The 21237-nt window shown below is 47.6% G+C and overlaps 4 protein-coding genes across 5 annotated transcripts; 1 reads left to right on the top strand and 3 right to left on the bottom strand.

Moving 5' to 3' along the window:
- Positions 1 to 72: 72 nt before the first annotated feature.
- LOC124485138 (GDP-Man:Man(3)GlcNAc(2)-PP-Dol alpha-1,2-mannosyltransferase-like) lies at positions 73 to 2774 on the bottom strand. The gene is made up of 5 exons (XM_047046503.1): positions 2704 to 2774; positions 2123 to 2347; positions 1670 to 2041; positions 746 to 1359; positions 73 to 432 (listed from the first exon to the last, which is right to left on the bottom strand). Exons 1-5 carry the CDS (start codon positions 2748 to 2750, stop codon positions 149 to 151), a joined length of 1542 nt encoding a protein of 513 aa, XP_046902459.1. The 5' UTR covers positions 2751 to 2774; the 3' UTR covers positions 73 to 148.
- A 210-nt stretch (positions 2775 to 2984) lies between these two features.
- LOC124485137 lies at positions 2985 to 7101 on the bottom strand. The gene is made up of 10 exons (XM_047046502.1): positions 7017 to 7101; positions 6326 to 6464; positions 5690 to 6184; positions 5414 to 5542; positions 5081 to 5241; positions 4776 to 4874; positions 4413 to 4549; positions 4084 to 4167; positions 3490 to 3729; positions 2985 to 3233 (listed from the first exon to the last, which is right to left on the bottom strand). The coding sequence occupies exons 2-10, from the start codon at positions 6417 to 6419 to the stop codon at positions 3044 to 3046; spliced, it is 1629 nt and encodes a 542-aa protein (XP_046902458.1). The 5' UTR covers positions 6420 to 6464; positions 7017 to 7101; the 3' UTR covers positions 2985 to 3043.
- A 1026-nt stretch (positions 7102 to 8127) lies between these two features.
- lcp1 (lymphocyte cytosolic protein 1 (L-plastin)) lies at positions 8128 to 16550 on the top strand. Of its 2 annotated transcripts, XM_047046489.1 has the most exons (17): positions 8134 to 8251; positions 10123 to 10147; positions 10251 to 10342; positions 10619 to 10779; positions 10898 to 11021; positions 11393 to 11525; positions 11720 to 11801; positions 11985 to 12150; positions 12254 to 12396; positions 12561 to 12656; positions 12927 to 13122; positions 13781 to 13859; positions 13986 to 14100; positions 15051 to 15184; positions 15453 to 15573; positions 15741 to 15865; positions 16204 to 16550. In XM_047046489.1, exons 2-17 carry the CDS (start codon positions 10143 to 10145, stop codon positions 16334 to 16336), a joined length of 1905 nt encoding a protein of 634 aa, XP_046902445.1. In that variant the 5' UTR covers positions 8134 to 8251; positions 10123 to 10142; the 3' UTR covers positions 16337 to 16550. The 2 variants fall into 2 exon arrangements, with proteins under 2 accessions (XP_046902446.1, XP_046902445.1); XM_047046490.1 differs by lacking the exon at positions 10123 to 10147 and having other exon boundaries at positions 8128 to 8251.
- A 221-nt stretch (positions 16551 to 16771) lies between these two features.
- cnot11 (CCR4-NOT transcription complex, subunit 11) lies at positions 16772 to 21191 on the bottom strand. Its single transcript, XM_047046507.1, has 7 exons — positions 20571 to 21191; positions 20232 to 20396; positions 19981 to 20133; positions 19537 to 19739; positions 18697 to 18899; positions 18293 to 18389; positions 16772 to 17310 (listed from the first exon to the last, which is right to left on the bottom strand). Exons 1-7 carry the CDS (start codon positions 20887 to 20889, stop codon positions 17113 to 17115), a joined length of 1338 nt encoding a protein of 445 aa, XP_046902463.1. The 5' UTR covers positions 20890 to 21191; the 3' UTR covers positions 16772 to 17112.
- Positions 21192 to 21237: the final 46 nt, after the last annotated feature.

Consider the following 21237-nt stretch of genomic DNA (forward strand, 5'->3'; position numbering starts at 1 on the left):
TAATGATATAGGACCCTCTAGCCAAGCAGAGCTGGGATAGGACAGCAGATGGCAGCAGTGCTGTTCCACACCCAGGCCAGAGAGGGAGAGAGAGAGAGGCTGAGGGGGTCACAGTCTGTGGAGAGGGGAGATGTCAGATCGACCATCCTCATCGCAACGCCACTCCCACGAGAGGTTCCATTGCAGACAGGAAGCAAGCCTCAAACTCCTGGTCTGAGAAGCGCTCGACCGACCGCCTGGCGTTCTGACGGATCTCCAGTCTGGCCGCGGGCGACAGGGCCAGGATGGTTTCCATGGCGGCGGCGTAGCTGTCCTCGCTGTCAGCTAGAAAACCAGTCTGGCCGTCCTCGAAGGGCACCACAATGTCCAGCTTGGGCCCCCCAGACTTGTGAGCCAGGATCACAGTGCCTGCAGCCATGCACTCCACCACACCTAGGAGTCACAGCAGACAGGTGACTGACTACAACACGTCAATTTGCAATTAATAGTCAAAATTGTGTCAAAAGGGCCTGTGTCCACATAGAGCTTTATGTTTAATTTTTTTTATCTATGAAGAGAGCGTATGTGTTCGCCTAGAAAAAAATATATACAGTTTTGTTCAGTTGCTGCTCAGCGATTTCCTGACAGGAAAAAAAGCTTTAGGTGAACACACGCCTTCAGACAACCGACAAAAACACGTAGGAATCCGACTGAAACCACACAAGGCACCCAAACAAGGGATACAACTTCAGTTTCCCCCCCTTACCTATTCCGAAATGCTCATTCCACATGGTGTGCAGGCCGATGGTCGCCTCCGCCAGCTCCCTCTTCAGCTCCTCAAACGACACGTTCAGTTTAAACTCCACCCTGTCTGCCACGCCCAGCTCCAGGCAGAGCCCCTTCAGCACCAGCACCCTCTCCTCATCCTCCTGGTTCCGACACCCTCCGACCAGCACCAGCCTCACCGACTCCCGCCCCCCCTCCCCCGGCCCCTTCCCTTCCAGAAGCTTCTGGAACGCCCTGATCTGCAGGCGATGGTCCTTCTCCGGCCGGAACTGCCCGACCGACACGATGGAATGGCACTTCCTGTCTCCGGCCCCGACTTCCTGTCCCAGGTTCTCCCAGCCGTCCTCCGTGTCGTCCTCCGTCTCCAGAGGAAGGTCCAGGAAGGTGCGGACGTCGCAGGGAGGGTAGACCACGGAGGTGCGGCCGGGCGCACGCCACAGGGCCAGGATGTGTCCCAGTGTCCAGGTGGAGTTCACCATGATGACGTCGCTGCAGGAGCCGGCCAGGCCGTACAGCAGGGAGAAGGCACAGTAGTACAGCACCTTGGCTGCGCTCAGCAGAGGGTTGGCGGAGATGTAGTCTGCGTTGTTGAACCTGAAGAACAGAACATGGAGCTTGTCACGCGTTGGATGTCTAGAATTGGATGTCTGAGGCCTCTTATCGAGTCCACTAATGAACTCATGAAAACAGAATGTAATCTACTTAACAAGTAATGAACTTAATGTGTAACTTATGTAATGTACATGCACTTTATTGAGCAGAAGCTTTGATCCAAAGCAACGGGGCGGAGAGTTGAACCTGCGATCTTATGATCCACAGTCACATGCTCTACACCACTGAGCTACAACTATCCCCCAGTACACGTCCCTACGACTGGAGGAAGCAGGACAGGCGTTGTACCAACCTGGGGTTCCTGTCCCGCACCACAGACAGCATGTCGGTGCTGACGGTGGGGTAGTGAACATAGCTGCCCACCCTGCATCCTCCCAGGTAGCGGAACACAGGCAGGGTGAACGCGTAGCCCATGGAGTCCACGTAAACATCCGGGACGTGGGACGTGAGGGCCTCCCAGCCCAGGAACAGGGAGCCCAGGCTCTGGCCCAGCAGGGTGAAGTGCGGGTAGGAGCTAGCCTCCACCAGGGTGCGGTTTTTCAAGAAGACGAAGTTCACCGGGCGAGGGAGACGGATGTTGAACCGCTGCCGGGCACCTTCGGTGATCTGCTCCCCTGTTACTCCTTGATCGCCGGTGTACACCACGAAAGACACGTTAGGGTACCTGCGCAAGGAATCAAAAGTTCGTGTAAAAAAATAAAATAAGACTTGGGCGCTCTAATAGTATTCAACTTAGGTAGCCTACCTGTTCTGGAGGGCTCGGATGGCGCACCAGAGCACCCGCTCCCCGCCTCCCCCGGCGTTGCAATAGGGATGGAAGAAGGCCACTGTCGGAGCGCCGTTCTGTGAGATTGCTTGGGCTTTGCGACAATTTTGCAGCCACATCCGGACGCCCATGATGAGTACGGCCAGTAGCAACGTCAGCACCACGCTCAGGTAGATGCATGGCAAAATCAACGACCACAATAATCTGTTTGAGATGGGCATAATATTACATTTCACTTGCACAAATTAAGCGAAGCTGAAAACAAGTGAGCACTGATGTTATCACATACAAATCTATTCTTGAAAACCGGACAATTGCTTGCAAACTCTGCATCATAGTGCATAATTAAGTATTTTCTTCAGCTAATGCGATGGTAGTTATACTGTGTTGTGTTAGCTAACTTCGCTAGTCTAGCAAACAGACTACGTACGTTACGCTGTTACGTTAACTATTAGGCTATAAGTCAACTTAAATACAAAATCGAAACTAGTCGTCTGTGTCTTCTGCACAATTGCCAACTATTAGAAATGACAGTAGATCTTCAAGTATATGATTATTACCTGATTAAGTCGCATAAACACAAAGACAGATGATCATGCCCAGCCATCTTGACAACGCAACAACAGTCCTTTGACTCAGGAAGTGTTTGTAAACGCAGTCTAAGAGCGCTTCTGTGATTGGTTAAAAAAAGTACATTAACAGCAACCCAGTTGGCGATATTTTAGATGGCGTTTCTTTATTTTAATTTTATTCACAACAGAAAAAGAAAAATTGTTAAGTGCCATAATTATAGCTCCTAAAAGCAGCTTCAAGCAGAAGGTCAGATATTTTAGAAAGTTAGTGTCAGTTAAAGTTAGTTAACATCAAAATGTTAAATTCTAACACAGTCTCAGTTAAGATTTATGCTTCTTCTCCATACAGTAGGCTTGACAGATTATCCGTCTGGTTCCTGAAGTTTGAGTAGCAAGTTGGAGTGCAGGCGTAAAAGATGAAAGGAACTCTGCGCAGACCAAACATGTTTTGACAGGGTCGTATGATCCTCAGTCCTGGGCCGAACAGACGGCCATGACAGCAATCACACACCCCCGCCCTGTGGAGAGACACCTGCAGTTCATAAAGGTCTGCCATCAAATCAAACACCACGCACAATATTTACATTGTATCAAAAATACTAGATAAGTAGTGTAATAATAATAATGTATTCATTTAGCAGACGCTTTTATCCAAGGTGAATAACTGAGGGGGATTTGAAAATGCAATCCTCAAGATGGCTGAGGATTCTCTCACGACTGCAGCTTCAACTTGGACGACCCCCGTCCCCTTAAAGCGCTGGCTCTCGTTAATACCTGCTGAGAGCCAGCTGTGCTTCTGTCGGCAGGCTGGCGTGGTGCAGGCCGGCCAGGGCCAGCGAGAGGGCGTGGGTGGATAAGTGGCCCAGCGTCTGTGGGGAGGTCCTGCTGTAGCTCCTGGTGAAGACGCGGTGCATGTAGTTGTTGGTGATGTTGAGCTGGCTGATGGGTAGGCTCAGGGCCCCACAGGGGAGACCAGGCAGCTGGTTACCCTCCACGTTCAGATGCTCAAGGGCTCTTGGGAGACAAGAAGCTGTGTTACTTAGGGTCTGTTTCAGTCTTCAAAGCCTTGTACTTGATTAAGGAAGGGTGCTGTTAAGGCCAATTCACACTGCCCCAACAACGTCCAACAAACACCAAACATTTTACTTTTGGATTTTGTTTTTAGAGTGTTTGGAGAAATAACTGTTGTTTTCACACCAACCCAACAACCACCAACAGGCCCATCACAACAAACCAACACAACCTAATAACTGTTGGCTGCTTGTGTTTGTTGATGTTTGTTTGGGAAGAGTGAACTTGCCTTTACTGTGTGGGAAGTGATGGATGGGTTATATAATATCATGTAACACAAGCTGCTGGGCATGCTACCTGAGATTGTGGATGTCACTGGACAGTGAGGAGAGGAAGTTGTACGACACGTCCAGACACTGCAGGCAGGGCAGCTGGTACAGTCTGCACAGTGAGAGATGAACCATGCATACACATCCTTTACACAACGAACCACTTCTGCAATCATTGCTGATGTCTTTTCCACCAGCCACCCCCAGCGGTCAGAGACACAGTGGGGTTGTGAAAGCAGATGATTGGTGACATCAAGCCACACTACGTGACTCAGGACTGGGGACAGTTGACCTAAACCCTCATCACTCTTTCATAAGGACTATTGGCTCCACAGTGCACACACACGCCAGTCTTACTCAGCAGGCAGAGAGGAGATCTTGCAGAAGGAGATGATGAAGATCTTGAGCCTGAAGAGTCTGTGGAGGCCAGAGGGGATGTCCTCGATGGGGTTGTCTCTCATCTTCAGGGTCTCCAGTCGTGTGAGCTCATAGACCTTGCATGTTCAGAGGAGGACATAAGGAAGAAGGTCTCTGAGGAACCGACTGAACTTAGAGTAGGTCAGGTCCACAGACTTGCTTTCAGATCCACCTCACCTCTAATTTGACAGGCGGCCTAATTTAGGAAAATTTGAGACTTACACAGACACCGTGGGGGGTATTTAAGGTGGACTGGAGGTATGTATATAAATATATGTATTGCTGTATTGTAAACCGTCTCACCTCAACAGGAAAGACCCTGAAGTCGTTGAAAGACAGGTTGAGGTAGACCAGACAGTGTGCCAGCTGAGACACATCAGGGAGGACAGCCATGAAGTGGGCCTGAAAAACACAGAGTCATCCCTTAGATGTGGACAGTTGGAAAAACAGAACAACAACAAAAGTCTATATTCCTCTTCCACTTCCTGTTAGCTTTGAGATACAGCCGTTTCATTTCCTTTTACTACAATGCATGTGCGAAACAAACAAGGGTTTTGTTTCGGACCAAAAAGGCCTGCGAATCTTAAGGGAAGTGACACTGAGCAGACCTTCAAGCTGAGGGCCTTGCCCCCCTCTGACAGGCAGTCCAGGATGGCTAGCTCCGAGGGGCTCATCGCTCCCCCCGCTCCACCCTGGCTGAACGGGGAGGTGGTGCGCCGTGAACCCTGGAAGTGTTTGGTCGTCACAGAGTTCAAGATCACCTCAGTTGCTGCTCAGCAGAAAGGGAAGGGAATTTGCAAAAGTGAAGGAAACATGTTTTTACATTAAGACTGTTGATTAAAATACCGTCCAGCATCACTGTCTATATACTCTTGCATCTTTTTAAATTATTTATTGAAACACGATGTATATGCACATCGATATGTAATTAGATGTTCTACCTTGGATAGCCTGTCTTTCTTCCGGAGACCAGACTTCAACTTGCTTCTGTTCACACCTGGAAGCCATGCTTACCAAACCGGTTTGTCCACTAGTAATCTGGACCTCCATGTGGATCAATGCTGTCAGCTCTGATTCGAATCACATACACAAGCATGGACACACACACACAAAAGATTCCCACGCACACATCATCAAAGATCGATCCATCACAGGAAGAGCACTACACACACAATAGTTTGCCCCCTAATCCCCTCTGTTTCAGATGGGTCACGCACCACACATCACCTGCCTCCAGGGAGCCCTTCTCTTCGGCTCCTGTGCTGCGTCACAGGACATGAGCTGCTTCCACACCTCTGTCTGCCGGCTCCTGTGCAGCTCCGCCAGGAACAGGTCCACCAGTTTTCGGTAGTTGCAGCGAGACAGGACAGCTTCCTCCAGGCCCTCCGGCGACTGGGCTGCACCGCCGCCATTTTGGATCCGCAGAAAGTCGTTGAAGCAGAAGCTGGGGGGAGAGGGTTTGTACCGGCGGTCTGTCTGAAGGAGGTCAAGGAGGGGGATTTTGGGGAGGGTGCGAGGGGGCCTGCAGGGAAAGCCTTCACTCATCTTAGACAGCAGCATGGAGGGAGCGGTGGTCTGAGCGGAGGCAGGAGGAACCCTGAAAGTGAGGTCATCGTCCCCTGACAGGGACATCTGGTAGCTGTTCTCACTCCACTTTGTAGCGCTGCTTTTACCAGTCCTTCTCACTGAGGGCATCGACTCTACAACCGTGCCTGGTGGACGTAAATGAAAACATACCCTCACAATTACATTGTATTCATTTAGCATATGCTTTCAACCATATTGGATAAACTAAACAAGACAAGACTTAGTAGTGAGTTTGTTGTGACACACAGCAGTAATATATATTCTACCTGAAAGTGTACAGGGGGGCAGAGGTCCAATAATGGGGGGAACCTTTTTGGGGGGCAAAGGCCTCCGAAGAAGTTTTGCTTTATCTGTAGACATGGTGTTTCCACTGTAAAACTATTATTTCCTGTTAGTTTTTGTCATCTAGGAGGAAAACAAGAACAGATCATGGTCAAACCACAGTTAGTATTAGATAGTATCTCTGACCATCAAGTCATGTATAATTGATGTGCTAACTCAGAATATCTAGTTTGACTGCAAGGAACAGGACGTGCAGGGTAGGCCATTGCTGTTGAAGGTCTTTACGGATAATAATGAAGAGCCTGCATTTTAAACGCATTTTGTGTTAATAGAAAGCATTAACATTTTGAAATCAGTAGTGATGTTGATATGGTAGATTAGTTTACACATAACGTACATGCACCATATGTGTTTTGTGATTTTGTATCTAGGAAGTCTATGCTGTGATGATATTTTAATTTACTTAGCTAACTTTCGTTTTTTGGCTCCAGAAATTGGAATACTGTACAGTAGCAAAACCATTGACAGGTGACCTCCAGACTGTCTGTTTATGTTAGCTGGGCTAGCAGCACTAAATTGCTACATTTGCTTAACCCCATTATCCGTAATAACACGCAATGCCTTTTATATGTGAATAAATTGAAGACTGTTTGGGTTAGTGAGGAGAGGACTCACCGCTGTGATTTCCTTGTCCACTTTCACATTGAGTTTGTGATTTTCCCGGTTTAGTAGAGTCCTTAGCAACATCCATAGCAACCGTCATTGATGAAAATCTGTCTTAAAGCAAAAGACGCTCAGTCAATTTAAAATCATGGATAACATTCAATCCAGGATGCAGTTGTTCTCTAGATATAAAGATATTCTGTAAAGAATGTTGACATCGCTTTTTAAAGGGCTCTCAAGTTTGATCAAAAGTTGTGCTGGTGATGTTTCTAATTGGCAGTTGTTTATAAACTATAGCTCTACAGTAGAGACTAACTCGAATGTGAATAGCCTGACTTTTTTGTGAGGTAAAAGTAGCCAGGACTGCAAATAAAGAGGTTTAGGCCTATTCATAGCCTATCTGTGTCACATTACATTGTCACAATATCTTATTTTAACAATGTTAGTTAGCTATGTAGATGGACAAATGCAGTTTTTGCCGTTTTCGTAACATTCTTAGTATGCTCCTTTTTACACTGCCCCAAACAATCCGCAACAGACCTAGTCTCGGATTAGGTTAGTTTGTGTGGCCTTGTTTGTTCTAGTGAATATCAGGCCCGTTCTAAACTGTTTCTTGACAAAACAAAAGCACCCCTCTCTAGCTCGAGTGTTGAAAAGCCACATATCCTTATCCTATGAAGAGATTAAGATGAAACAAGGTTGCACCAATAGGATAAACTGGGCAGGGGCGCCCTATAGGGGGGAAAAGTTATGACGATTCTAAGGCACCCTGACTGACAGGGGTCCCCCAAAATTGAAAAACTAATAGAAATGATACTTTTTTTCCTTTTTCTTATTTTCTTCTTCATAGGGCCCAAAATTCCTGGCGGCGCCCCTGAAACTGGGTGGCCTTTAGGCCTGGTTTGATGGGAACCCCGTTTCATCCCGATTACAATGTAAACTGGTTTCGTGGTCCTCCCAGGTGATTTGCAGTCCTTTTAAAACAGTTTCACCTTGACAGCTCTCACCAGCATTTTACCATATAAAGACAAAACCTCTTTTATTCCTGTTTCAGAAGTGCTGCATTTCACTTCCTTCCTGTTGCCTACGTTTGAATAGATGTCATCCCACTTATAAGACGAGAGCAGTGCATTGTCAGTCAGTCAGTCAGTCAGTCAGAGCACCACCAGATACGCTGTGGAAGAGTGTTGAACCCAGACACAGACCACAAACAGACGGGCCAGATAGTCCGCTCTCACCTCCCTCAGGTAACCGTATTTATTTGAATTTATGTATTTATTTGTGCTTGTGTGTGTGTGTGTTTGTGTGTGTCTGCTACATTATAATGAGGATGGTAGAACTAACGCCTACTATGGTACTAGAGCCATAGTATCACACAATGTTCTAAACACTTTACTCGACAAGGTCTGTCTGATGCTGTGGGCAACTGAAGGAGACATCATAATAGTCCACTGTTAATATGATAAAACATCTACATTAACCGCTTGGATCAAATCTATAAAACAGTGAATTCATTGGCTTCATTATTCAGATCAGTAAGATGTAATAGTAACAGTATTCTTGAGCATAAGCAGAGAATACAGAGAGCAGAAGCAGATCGTGTTTGCATTGCAGTACGGCACAACAGGAAGTTTGTGGTTTGTGGCAGCAACTGTTCAGTCTCTAAACATGAGCCAACGGTAACCCTGGAGATGAAGACACATTTGAATTTATATAAAAGAAAATAATGTGCCCATTTGTTCAAAATACATCCAACAAATCTAATCCATGCAAGGTCTTCTATTAGATTTATGTTGTAACTCTTAATGCTGTCTAAAAGGGAACCATATTGCGTAAGGAATTATTTTGCCATCTTGAGTGATGTGTCTTCGAATAAAATGCCTTGATGATAGTGGTCAGACCCATCAATGGTTTTTGAACATGGCTTTTGAAGGAATTCCTCCATTCCAGTTTAATATGAAGAAAATGGCAAAACGCTCTGCTCCGTATCACAAGATCCTATAGCAGCTTACATCACTTCCTGTTTGGTCTGTTTTAGTCGTTTTGAAATCATCATAAATCTGCAGCCAATGAAATAGTAAAGATGTGTTCAGGATCAGTGGAAACACATCATGCAGAGTTAATCATTCAGCAAGTGGAAATGAATCATTAAAATGACCTCACGTTTGCCATGATTAACTCCTGTGGGGCAGGTGAGAAGCACAACGCCTCTTATTATACTTCTATTTTCTTTTAAGATTACGTTCTTCACTTCTGCTTCTGACCCCTGTACAGGAACAACCAAACATACACACATAAACCATAGGGTTGTGTGTCCTATGAATTCAGTAAATGAACTTGAAGGACAGTTGTATGGCTCTGGGTTTTGGGAATCTATTGATACCCAAATGTTAAACATTTTAAATATATATATTTTATTGTGCTCTATAAAAGGTTTCTCGGGCAGATTTTCTCTATTCTGTGTGGAAAGAAGAGCACTTAATACTCATCTCCAAACTTAACACCTTCAGATGCGTTCAGCTAGAAGCAGCGTTACAGGGCTGTGGTTTAAAGGCCTTAATGGAAACCACAATGACATAGCATCCGTTCCTCCTGTTTGTTAGCCTCGCAACCTTTTCTGCTACAGGGCCCATTCTCAGAGCAGTACAGAAGGGTATAATGCAGAGACGTGCACACACACACAGTCACAACACAGTTTGACACGGGCTCTGTCCATCATGTGGCCGGACTATCTGCATTCCCTTCTCTGGTATATCACATGGGACCTGAGTATTATCCCCATGGTTATATCTATGAGCAAGTGGCACTCACAACAAAGTGCCACAATCTATGAACGTCTTCAGAGATTGTTAGAGCTTTATTGCGAAAATGCAACAAATCAAGAACTGAAGTTGAAGGGTGATGAAACGAGGGGAAAAACGTGACAGGAAGTTTCTCACTCCAGTACCAGAAGTACCTCCGAGGTTTCACCATGACTCAGAAGAGACAGGAAGCCACGTCATAACAGTCCAGTACAACATTCAGGTCATATGAAACAAGTCAGCCTTTACCTTATAGCTTTTCTTCCTGTTTCCACTGTTGAGCCTACTCTGGGAACATCTCAATGTCTGCGTATTAGGAAGCACATCTCAACCGTTTATGAGGTAATCCTCATAAGGGTAAGCCTTGTTAAAAAAGAGGAAAAATAATCTGTTTGCCCTTTACTGAGGATGTTCTTCTTCTCCAAATGTCTGTTGTTGGTTTCAGGTCCCACTGCTGTTTGTGTCGCAAGATGGCCGCCCCCGCTCCGATTGCCCAGGAGGAGTTAGAGGAACTGAGAGAGGCGTTCTCTAAGATTGGTGAGGCTGACAAAAAGTTCCCTGAGTTGTTCATCTTATTTCCTTCCTAAAGATGAATATTCAATCATTCATTTAAAACATCCATTGGTAGTGAAACAGTGATGTAATGTAATGTTTATCTATCTAGATTTGAGAGACGGGATATTACCCAATACCCATACCCATCTTCCTCGCCCCCACCCCCGTCCTCCACCCCCCTCCTCCAACCACCTCCTCCACCCACACATACTATCTGGACAGTTGTAAATTACCTTTAACCTTCCTCTTCTGTTCCAGATGTGGACAGCCAAGGCCACATCAGGACAGGTGACTTAAACGACCTCTTCAAAGCCGCCAACCTGCCTCTGCCGGGGTACCGCGTGCGAGAGGTCATCCAGGATCTCACCAGCACGGGAGAACAGCACGATGGCAAGGTCACCTTCGACGAGTTTGTTGACGTAAGTTTAAAGGTCAAGTATTTACAATCAATGTCAAATGGCAGACCAATAACGATCTAGTGATGACACCCACACAGGAGGAGACAGAGTAGGTCTCACCATGGTCTTCCTAACACAGGTGGTCCACGGGCTGAAGAGCACAGAGGTGGCCAAGACCTTCAGGAAAGCCATCAACAAGAAGGAGGGACTGAGGGCCGTGGCCGGCACCTCCGAACAGTCCGGGACTCAGCACTCCTACTCCGGTTAGAGGCATCCGTTAACAAGCTTTTTAGAGGGAATTGCCTTTAACAGAAATTCTGTAAGGATCATTACATGACCTGTTTTATTGCTTATGTCATTGAGAAACTGCTACACTTGCTAGTACACAATAGTAGAACCTGTTGAAGTTGTATAACGTTCAATCAAGTTGTTTCACTGCAAAGTTATCTATTTTCTGTCAACCTGAGTAGACAGTTTAATTGAGGAACCACCATTTCACAGAATAGGAAACATGCATCAACCCAGACTTCCTTGTTTGTATTCTCTCATTTGCCAATCAATTAACCAATAGGACTGTATTACATTATGTAACTGCACATGCACAAATGACTAACAAGTTTGTTTGTGTTGACAGAGGAAGAAAAGGTGGCGTTTGTGAACTGGGTAAACAAAGCTTTGGAAAAGGACCCAGATTGCAAGCATGTTCTGCCCATGGACCCCAACACTGACGACCTCTTCACAGCCATGGGGGATGGGATCGTTCTATGGTAGATACTGAATCTATCATCTCACTGCTGTTTTATGTACTTCAATTGCGTGAAAACTGTCTGAGAAGGAAAATCCCTATAGTTTACCTCTGCCCTGGTTCTGGTCCATTTACATAGATCAAATTACAAGAGGACATGTCAGATGTTATAAATGTATTGTTTTAGTCCTGATATGTTTTCCTGTGACCTTGTAGTAAGATGATCAACCTGTCTGTTCCTGACACCATTGATGAGAGGACAATCAACAAGAAGAAACTCACACCTTTCACCATCCAGGTAACTTTTCCTTCTTCTCTTGCACGACATCTAAAACGTAGAATTCAATGCCCTCATTGGACAAGTAGCTCTGGCTAAGCGTTATGATTGGTCTGGAGGGCGTTGGCCTGGGTGAGGAGCCTAAGAGCACCATGTCAGGCCTGCTAGCTGCTCCGTCCTTCATGCTGTGGTGTCGGCCTGCAGGAGAACCTGAACCTGGCGCTGAACTCAGCCTCGGCCATCGGCTGCCACGTGGTGAACATCGGAGCGGAGGACCTGAAGGAGGGCAGGCAGCACCTGGTGCTGGGCCTGCTGTGGCAGGTCATCAAGATCGGCCTGTTCGCCGACATCGAGATCAGCAGAAACGAAGGTGTGTGTGTGTGTGCTATGACTCTCCCATGACCTTAATGTACGTATTATACTTGTATATTGGAAGTCATGGGTGTTTAATTTGCATATGTGTGTGTGTGTAGCCCTGATGGCCCTTCTGAGGGACGGGGAGAGTCTGGAGGACCTGATGAAGTTGTCCCCAGAGGAGCTGCTGCTGCGATGGGCTAACTACCACCTGGAGGAGGCCGGCTGCCCCAAGATCAACAACTTCAGCTCAGACATCAAGGTGGGTCTAACACACACCCCCTACATGCTCACTCAAAGATACACACACACCCTACATGCACACACACACATTCACTAATGCCATGTCCTTGCACACACACACACACACACACACACACACACAGACATCCAAGCGATCTGATGTCATCTGTTGTCATGTTCCAGGATTCTAAGGCGTACTACAATCTCCTCAACCAAGTTGCCCCTAAAGGCGATGAGGATGGAATCCCTCCTATTGCCATCGATATGTCAGGAGTGAGAGTAAGTTTTCATGTTGGATTATCGATACCCACTAACCACTGCAAACACTGCCATGCAGTGGTCTTACTGCAACTAGGAATTATAGTCATGTAAGTTAACATATTAAACATGGTGGATCTTGTGGATCACACTACCCATGCAAACGAAGCTTTCAAATGTAGTGGTCATACTGCAACCAGTATGACGTTTAAAATGGAATGTTTTAGTCCTGAATCATATGAATCTTATGAATGTGAGCTAACATATCACCCTTCACCTGACCCTCTGCAGGAGAAGGAGGACCTGAAGAGAGCAGAGTGCATGCTGGAACAGGCAGACCGACTCAACTGCAGGCAGTTCGTCACGGCAACCGATGTTGTTCGGGGTAACCCCAAACTGAACTTGGCCTACATAGCCAACCTGTTCAACAAATACCCTGCTCTGAAGAAGCCAGAGAACCAGGACTTCGATTGGAGCTCTATTGAGGGTACGTGTCTAAGATGCCGGGCTTGGGAAGCATCAGGGGCTTGGGGCGTGGGTGGGGCAGAATCTTATTTGTTTTTACATTTACATTTAGTCATTTAGCAGACGCTCTTATCCAGAGCGACTTACAGTAAGTACAGGGACATTCCCCCCGAGGCAAGTAGGGTGAAGTGCCTTGCCCAAGGACACAACGTCATATTGGCGGGGCGGGGAATCGATCCGGCAACCTTCTGATTACTAGCCCGACTCCCTCACCACTCAGCCATCTGACTCCCGTCCAGTCCCTCACTCCCGTTTTTCTTTTCTTTTTTTTATAACTGATAATGTGGTCGTTAAATATAATTTTCTTAGTAAGAAGTTGTGGGAGGGGGGCCAGGTCTGCCTTTTCCAAAGAGGACGGGACAGAGGATGGGACAGGTCCCATCCAGTATTATGTAACTTACGGGACAGGTCCCATCCAGTATTATGTAACTTACGGGACAGGTCCCATCCAGTATTATGTAACTTACGGGACAGGTCCCATCCAGTATTATGTAACTTACTTCACCGGTAACATCTACTGAGTACTCCAGGAAGACATAAAACAACACTTAGCTGAAATCTTTCTTTCTGAAGCCACCTTGTCACTTCTGACCTTAACCAGTCGTGTTTGTCTGATGAAGGTGAGACCAGAGAGGAGAGAACCTTCAGGAACTGGATGAACTCTCTGGGTGTCAATCCTCGTGTCAACCATCTCTACGTGTAAGTATTGACACGCCATGACGTGGCGAATGTTCATTCGTGTTTTCACCCTTGTGTGTAAGAGAGAGTTCATGCAAGTGTCTGGAATTCATTTGTGCGTGTATGTGTGTGTGTGTGTGTTCACAGGGACCTGTCTGATGCCCTCGTCATCTTCCAGCTGTATGAGAAGATCAACGTGCCGGTGGACTGGGACAGAGTTAACAAACCTCCCTACACCAAACTGGGCAGCAACATGAAGAAGGTAACACAACAGTGGATGTCTCTGTCACAACACTAACGCCAGTGGGACCTGAAACCCAGCATGACACATTTAGACCAGCACAGTAGAACACCCTGCCTCCAGTATTACACCCTGCCTCCATTAGTACACCCTGCCTCCAGTATTACACCCTGCCTCCAGTAGTACACCCTGCCTCCAGTATTACACCCTGCCTCCAGTAGTACACCCTGCCTCCAGTATTACACCCTGCCTCCATTAGTACACCTTGCCTCCAGTAGTACACCCTGCCTCCAGTATTACACCCTGCCTCCATTAGTACACCCTGCCTCCAGTAGTACACCCTGCCTCCAGTATTACACCCTGCCTCCATTAGTACACCCTGCCTACAGCAGTACACCCTGCCTCCATTATTACACCCTGCCTCCATTAGTACACCCTGCCTCCAGTAGTACACCCTGCCTCCAGTATTACACCCTACCTCCATTAGTACACCCTGCCTCCAGTATTACACCCTGCCTCCATTAGTACACCCTGCCTCCAGTAGTACACCCTGCCTCCAGTATTACACCCTGCCTCCATTAGTACACCCTGCCTCCAGCAGTACACCCTGCCTCCAGTAGTACACCCTGCCTTCAGTATTACACCCTGCCTCCATTAGTACACCCTGCCTCCAGCAGTACACCCTGCCTCCAGTAGTACACCCTGCCTCCATTAGTACACCCTGCCTCCAGTAGTACACCCTGCCTCCAGTAGTACACCCTGCCTCCAGTAGTACACCCTGCCTCCAGTAATACACCCTGCCTCCAGTAGTACACCCTGCCTCCAGTAGTACACCCTGCCTCCAGCAGTACACCCTGCCTCCAGTAGTACACCCTGCCTCCAGTAGTACACGCTGACTAGGACTTGGCTCCATCACAAGGTTCTTGCACTACAGCAGGATGCCCTAACGAGGATCATTCTGTCCATCCTAGCTGGAGAACTGCAACTACGCCGTAGAGCTGGGCAAGAAAGAGGCCAAATTCTCTCTGGTGGGCATCGCCGGACAAGACCTCAACGAAGGGAACCACAAACTGACCCTTGCCCTGCTGTGGCAGCTGATGAGGAGGTAAGAGGACAAAGAAACTACAACCATGATCTTGTATCCTGGAGATCACTTAAATTTACATTTAGTCATTTAGCAGACGCTCTTATCCAGAGCGACTTACATTAAGTACAGGGACATTCCCCCCGAGGCAAGTAGGGTGAAGTGCCTTGCCCAAGGACACGTCATTTTTTGGCCACTTTTGATTACTAGCCCAATTCCCTCACCGTTTAGCCATCTGACTCCCTGAGATACTAATTTTTAACATTGTGGACCTTCCATCGTACGTCAGGTACACTCTGAACATCCTGGAGGAGCTGGGTGACGGTCAGAAGGTCATCGATGACACCATCGTCACCTGGGTCAATGAGACTCTCTCCCAGGCCGGGAAGAGCACCATCTCTGGGTTCAAGGTAGGCTGCATTCACACTGCTGTGCAACCTAACTATGACCACAGTGCCTAGCTTATGTGCTAGTTGGCTAATTCTTTCCAATAGAGCCTTTTGTGTCATACCTGTCACTGTAAGTGTAATTCAAGTGATGTACTAGATCTACAGACTCTGTCGTTCTGTCTCTCCAGGATGGGTCCATCGGCAGCAGTCTTCCCGTCCTGGATGTGATCGATGCCATCCAGCCCGGCTCCATCCGTTACGACCTGCTCAAGATGGACGACATGACAGAGGAAGAGAAACTCAACAATGCCAAGTACGTCACGACACCTTTAAGGGAACGCACCTTGTTAGGATGTTGTTATAGTTCAGGGGAAGGCAGATCCAATGCCTGCATGTTCCTTAAGACTGCTTCTGGTTCCAACTGTGGCATTGGGGACCGGCCCATACAAACTCACAAATTAGATTCAACTTCATTGTGCAGGGTACAGGTACGAAGCCAATGAAATGCAGTTAGCATCTAACCAGATGGGCAAAATAATGACATTTATGTGCATATGTATGTCCAGACGGTTGTTGCCAACCCTGAATGAAAATGTTCACGTTGTTCATCTCAGCTCTCTAACCCCGTCATGTTGCTATGTGGGTTGCCAGGTATGCCATCTCCATGGCGAGGAAGATTGGAGCGCGGGTGTACGCCCTCCCAGAGGACCTGGTGGAGGTGAAGCCCAAGATGGTGATGACCGTGTTCGCTTGTCTCATGGCCAGGGGGATGAAGAGAGCTTAGGGGGCCGCAGTCTCACCTCCTGCAGGATTTACTGCATCACTCAGATGATGGTCGCCAAAACCCATTTCAAAACAATGTGCTATTCCTCAAAACTGCCACTTGAGAACTGTCACATTTTCCTCACACAAATGGAGGATGATAAGCAATTATTTTGTCTTTGATTGAAAATATGAAATAAACACATCAGGGTAATAACTGATTTTTTGTATTAAAACTTTGTTGGTTTTTGTTGAATATCACTTAGCCTACCCAATACTAGAAATGTACACTCCACTAGCACCAAACTGTCTGTGTTGCTAAACAACTCTGAGTTTCACTAGCTGTCTGTAACATGTCTATATCGGACAAATCTTAGTTTTTCATCTCATCTATTTTAAAAACACAGATCCCTTGTGTCCAACAGCTAACACGGGAATCAAACCGCAAACCAAAGACAAATTTTAACATGTTTTAATGAAACAAAACGGACAAGCATCCATCTGCAAAAGGAGGAAAAAAACACTTGTTCAAAATTCCATTTCAAAATATGTCCATCCTTTTTTCTCCCAGAAAAGAGAAAAAAAACTTCAGAGTTCAGAACAAGACTTCAGACAGGGTCTAGAGAGAGTGAATACTGTCTGGGTATATATTCAGCCTTGGAACAGCTTCTGTGTGAGTAGAGATAGAGAGAGAGGAGGGGGCGCTATTTCCTCTTGTTAGCTTTCTCTCTATGGGAGCAGGCTTTATTTGGCAGGTTGAGCCACTGCCACATATCTATGAAACCCTGCAGTAGACCATTATTTGGCAGGCTTGGCCTCTGGGGGGTTTTCCCCCGTGTCCAGGGTCTTGAGGAGCCGGAAGAGGCCAGCGGCCTCTCGTATGCGGCTGAACTCGATGCAGAAGGCCTGGACCTCGATGAACAGGTCCTGGACGTTGATGATCTTGTTCCGGATCAGAGACTGAAGGAACACACAGACCAGACGAACCAGACGGTTCTACAGAAGGAAATAAGAAGAGGGGTGATGAATGACTTCAGAGAGCTGTGGTCTGGGAGCTGAAGCCAGCAGCTACTAAGCTGTTTCCTTTCTGAGAAAAAAAGATTTGTGTTGGCTGATGTCACAGACCAAGATACTGCTGCTTCAGCTACTGTGTGAAGTATAGAGCAAACAGAGTCTATTGGCCGTGGCTTAGGCTGTAGTCACATCCTGCACATTCTCTGAACAAAGGGTGGAGGAGGTGGGCATGTTGGGTTTCTTACATGTGCAGGGCAAAAGTTGACCAATGTTCTACAGTGAATTTTAGAAATACCATTGATAATGCCAGGGAGTCAGATGGCTGAGCGGTGAGGGAGTCAGGCTAGTAATCGAAAGGTTGCTGGATCGATTCCCCGCCCTGCCAAATGACGTTGTGTCCTTGGGCAGTCCTTGGGCACTTCACCCTACTTGCCTCGGGGGGAATGTCCCTGTACTTACTGTAAATCGCTCTGGATAAGAGCGTCTGCTAAATGACTAAATGTAAATGTAAATGTAAGAACATTGTGTACAGTTGACAAACAGTAAATATAATTTGACAATATGTTTAAGTGGGGAGTCAGGTGGCTGAGCGGTTAGGGAATTGGGCTAGTAATCCAAAGGTTGCTGGTTCGATTCCCTGGCCTTGCCAATGACGTTGTGTCCTTGGGAAAGGCACTTCACCCTACTTGCCTCGGGGGGACTGTCCCTGTACTTACTGTAAGTCGCTCTGGATAAGAGCGTCTGCTAAATGACTAAATGTTTTTTTTAAATGTTTTAATGGTAAAAAGGCAGTTGGTGTTAAATGAAAGCACTTAGACCTCTGATCCATAAGTAGCTTGGTGTGGGGACTGTGGGTTAGACTCGATCTGAACGAAAGCATTTAACTCTGGCAGCCTTAAGCCTGGCGCCTTTAATCAGATTACACCCTGAGCTCCAGAGCCATTGTCTGTCCACTCTCCCGTACCTGCATGTACTTGTCCTTTATCTGTTCACAGGTGGAGATGCAGTTGGAGATGTACAGGTGGATGAACTCAGGCGGGAGGTCAACTGCAGTAGTCAGCCTTTAGAAACAGAGATCCTCGTTACATTAAAAACATCCCCCCCCCCTCAAAATATGTTATCAAGTCAATCATGAAAACCAGACGCCTGTTCCATAAAGCGAGTTAACTGAATTAAACAGGCATATGTCAGGGAAAGTAACTGCCCGAAGCCTGGTTTGTCCGGTACACTCCCTTTATGGAACAGGCCCCTGGTCAAGCCACATCTATTTCCTTCTCATTGTTTGTCTGATGTTTTCAGACTTCAATTCCCCCCCCTCCCCCCAAATCCTGGAAGGTAGCCATCTGTCTCCCCAGCCCTGCTGCCTACCTGTTGACCACTTCCATGGAGTGCAGGGACATGTCCATGTTGACCAGCACAGAGAAGTACTCTGTGATCTGGCTGGACTGCATCAGCTTCAGCAGCATCTCGATGGCCACCAGGGGGTTGTTCTCCACCAGGTCTGGCAGCTTGGCGGGGGTCAGGCCGATGTGGTACACTAGCTTCAGGTCCTTCTCCAGCTCCCCCAGAAGCTGTAGGGGTGTGGGGAGGGGGGGTGTGGGGAGGGAGGGTGTGGGGAGGGAGGGTTGTGGGGAGGGAGGGTGTGGGGAGGGAGGGTGTGGGGAGGGAGGGTTGTGGGGAGGGAGGGTGTGGGGAGGGAGGGTGTGGGGAGGGAGGGTTGTGGGGAGGGAGGGTGTGGGGAGGGAGGGTGTGGGGAGGGAGGGTTGTGGGGAGGGAGGGTGTGGGGAGGGAGGGGTGTGGGGAGGGAGGGGTGTGGGGAGGGAGGGTGTGGGGAAGGAGGGGTGTGGGGAGGGAGGGTGTGGGGAAGGAGGGGTGTGGGGAGGGAGGGTGTGGGGAAGGAGGGGTGTGGGGAGGGAGGGTGTGGGGAGGGAGGTAGGGGTGTGGGGAGGGAGGTAGGGGTGTGGGGAGGGAGTGTGTGGGGAGGGAGGGATATGGAGTATGGTATGTCACGATTTTGAAGATGAGAAAAGTTCTCTTCAGAGCCTCCAACGACCCTTTTTCACTTACAACATTTCCTCCTGAACCACAGTGCTACAGCTTCAATATCGCCTCTTTTTTGAGATACCATTTCAGCATTCAAACTGCCTTCTAAAACTCAATTTCCCATGGTGCCCTGCGTGGGAGTGTGAGGGACAGGGGTGGGCTCACCTGGGACTGCTGCTGGGCTGACAGCGGGCTCTTGAAGGCCTTGGACATGATGCGTTTGATCTCCACACCCGTGCTGTTCTTCACACACATGGAGCGGTCCCACTGGATGCTGTGGTCGGGCTCCGTGGGGTTCAGCCACGCCAGCTCGTCCTCGCACACGTGCAGTGGAGGGGGCGGCCGGATGAACTCTGGGCGGAAGTGACCTGACGAGCAGAAGATGGTCAATCTTTTTGTGGTGGTAAAAAATAAAATGGTTCTTTTCTTTTTTTTACTCTAGTTTCAGAACTGAAAGACTTGCCTTAATCTGCATGTTGTTTGTGATGTTTATGTATGCTTTTACTGTGGTACTACTGTCATTATACAGGACTGACAAACCCATATTGAATTGTCCCTTGTTTTAAATATCTATCATCTGGCATCTTGCTCGACAAGTCGTCAACTTACTCTCCAGGGGAGGGCGGGGCCCTGTCACCAGAGACTCTGTGATCTGATTGGCCACTGAACTGTCAAATCCAGAGTTGGATGAATCAGGGTCGGGGTCGTTGAGAATGCTGGGAAAGCTGGCCTTGCTCTGAGTGGGCAGTTCTGACTGGCGCTCTGGCAAACAAGCAGGAAGTGAGGCTGGTTATTTTCACTTGGAAGAAGCCAACTTAGTTCCTTATTTCGTTTACATTTCATAGGAATGTGTCCGTTACCTGCCAAAGCCAGCTGAAGTCCGCTGATGTCTATGGACTGAGGCATGTTCCCTACGTCCATGCAGGATACCTGTCTAGGCGTCTTCTTGAACAGCTCTCTGGGAGGAGCCAACATTAGCTGGGACAGGAAAAACTTCTCTGGTTGAGTGATGGGCGGCAGAAATCCTGTAAACATTGAAACGAAAAGTGACAAATTCGAATTAGCTGTTAAGAATAAGAGTGTACACTTTTATTCCCCCCCCCCCCCCCCCCACACACACTTTCTCAGTCTTAGTGAGTCTTTCCGTCTCCATCACTTAGCCTACTCATAATGATACACGTTCAGACTCAGAAACATACCGGACAGAGGTTCCTCTTGCTCCTCTCCAGCAGATGTAGGGTTCAGCAAGTGAGCAAAGACAGCAGCGAATGGGTTGGCTGCAAGAGGCTCGGTGCGGTACATCTCCCATAGCAGGTAGAGAGCAGTCAGGCGCTGAGGAGAGCTGGGCAGAAGGTCAGGCTGTTGAAGTAGCATCACCAAAACCGAGCCGACTCGGAAATGTTCGGTCTTTCCGAAATAATGATGGAAGGCAGTTGAGAGACTTTCAAAAGTGTTGGTGCATGCCTCTTCGGATATGATGCCCAACAGATTGGAGAGCTCTTTCGGGGCGAGCGTCATATTTGTTGAAATTTTTGACAAGCTAGCTAGAAAATGCTCTTTGCTCGCGCTAGTTAGCTAGCTAACGATAGCTAGCTAGCTAGCTAGCTAGCATGTGAAGTCATGATTAAATCAAATTATATAGCCTATCAAAAAATACATCAACCTAATAAAGGCTTACATAACAACCTTACTGAACTATTAGGCCTTCATTTAGAATAAAGGTATTCGTGCAAAATGAAGAAAGTTGTCTTTCACCGCTGTCATGTCCATCAGTTTCTACTTCATTCACAACATTGGCTCGTCGTTGTTTGAACTCGCCGATGACCCGACAGCGATCGAATTGCATGATGGGAGCTGATGTTCATG

Source organism: Hypomesus transpacificus, chromosome 23 (genome assembly GCF_021917145.1).
Source record: "Hypomesus transpacificus isolate Combined female chromosome 23, fHypTra1, whole genome shotgun sequence".
NCBI lineage: Eukaryota > Metazoa > Chordata > Actinopteri > Osmeriformes > Osmeridae > Hypomesus > Hypomesus transpacificus.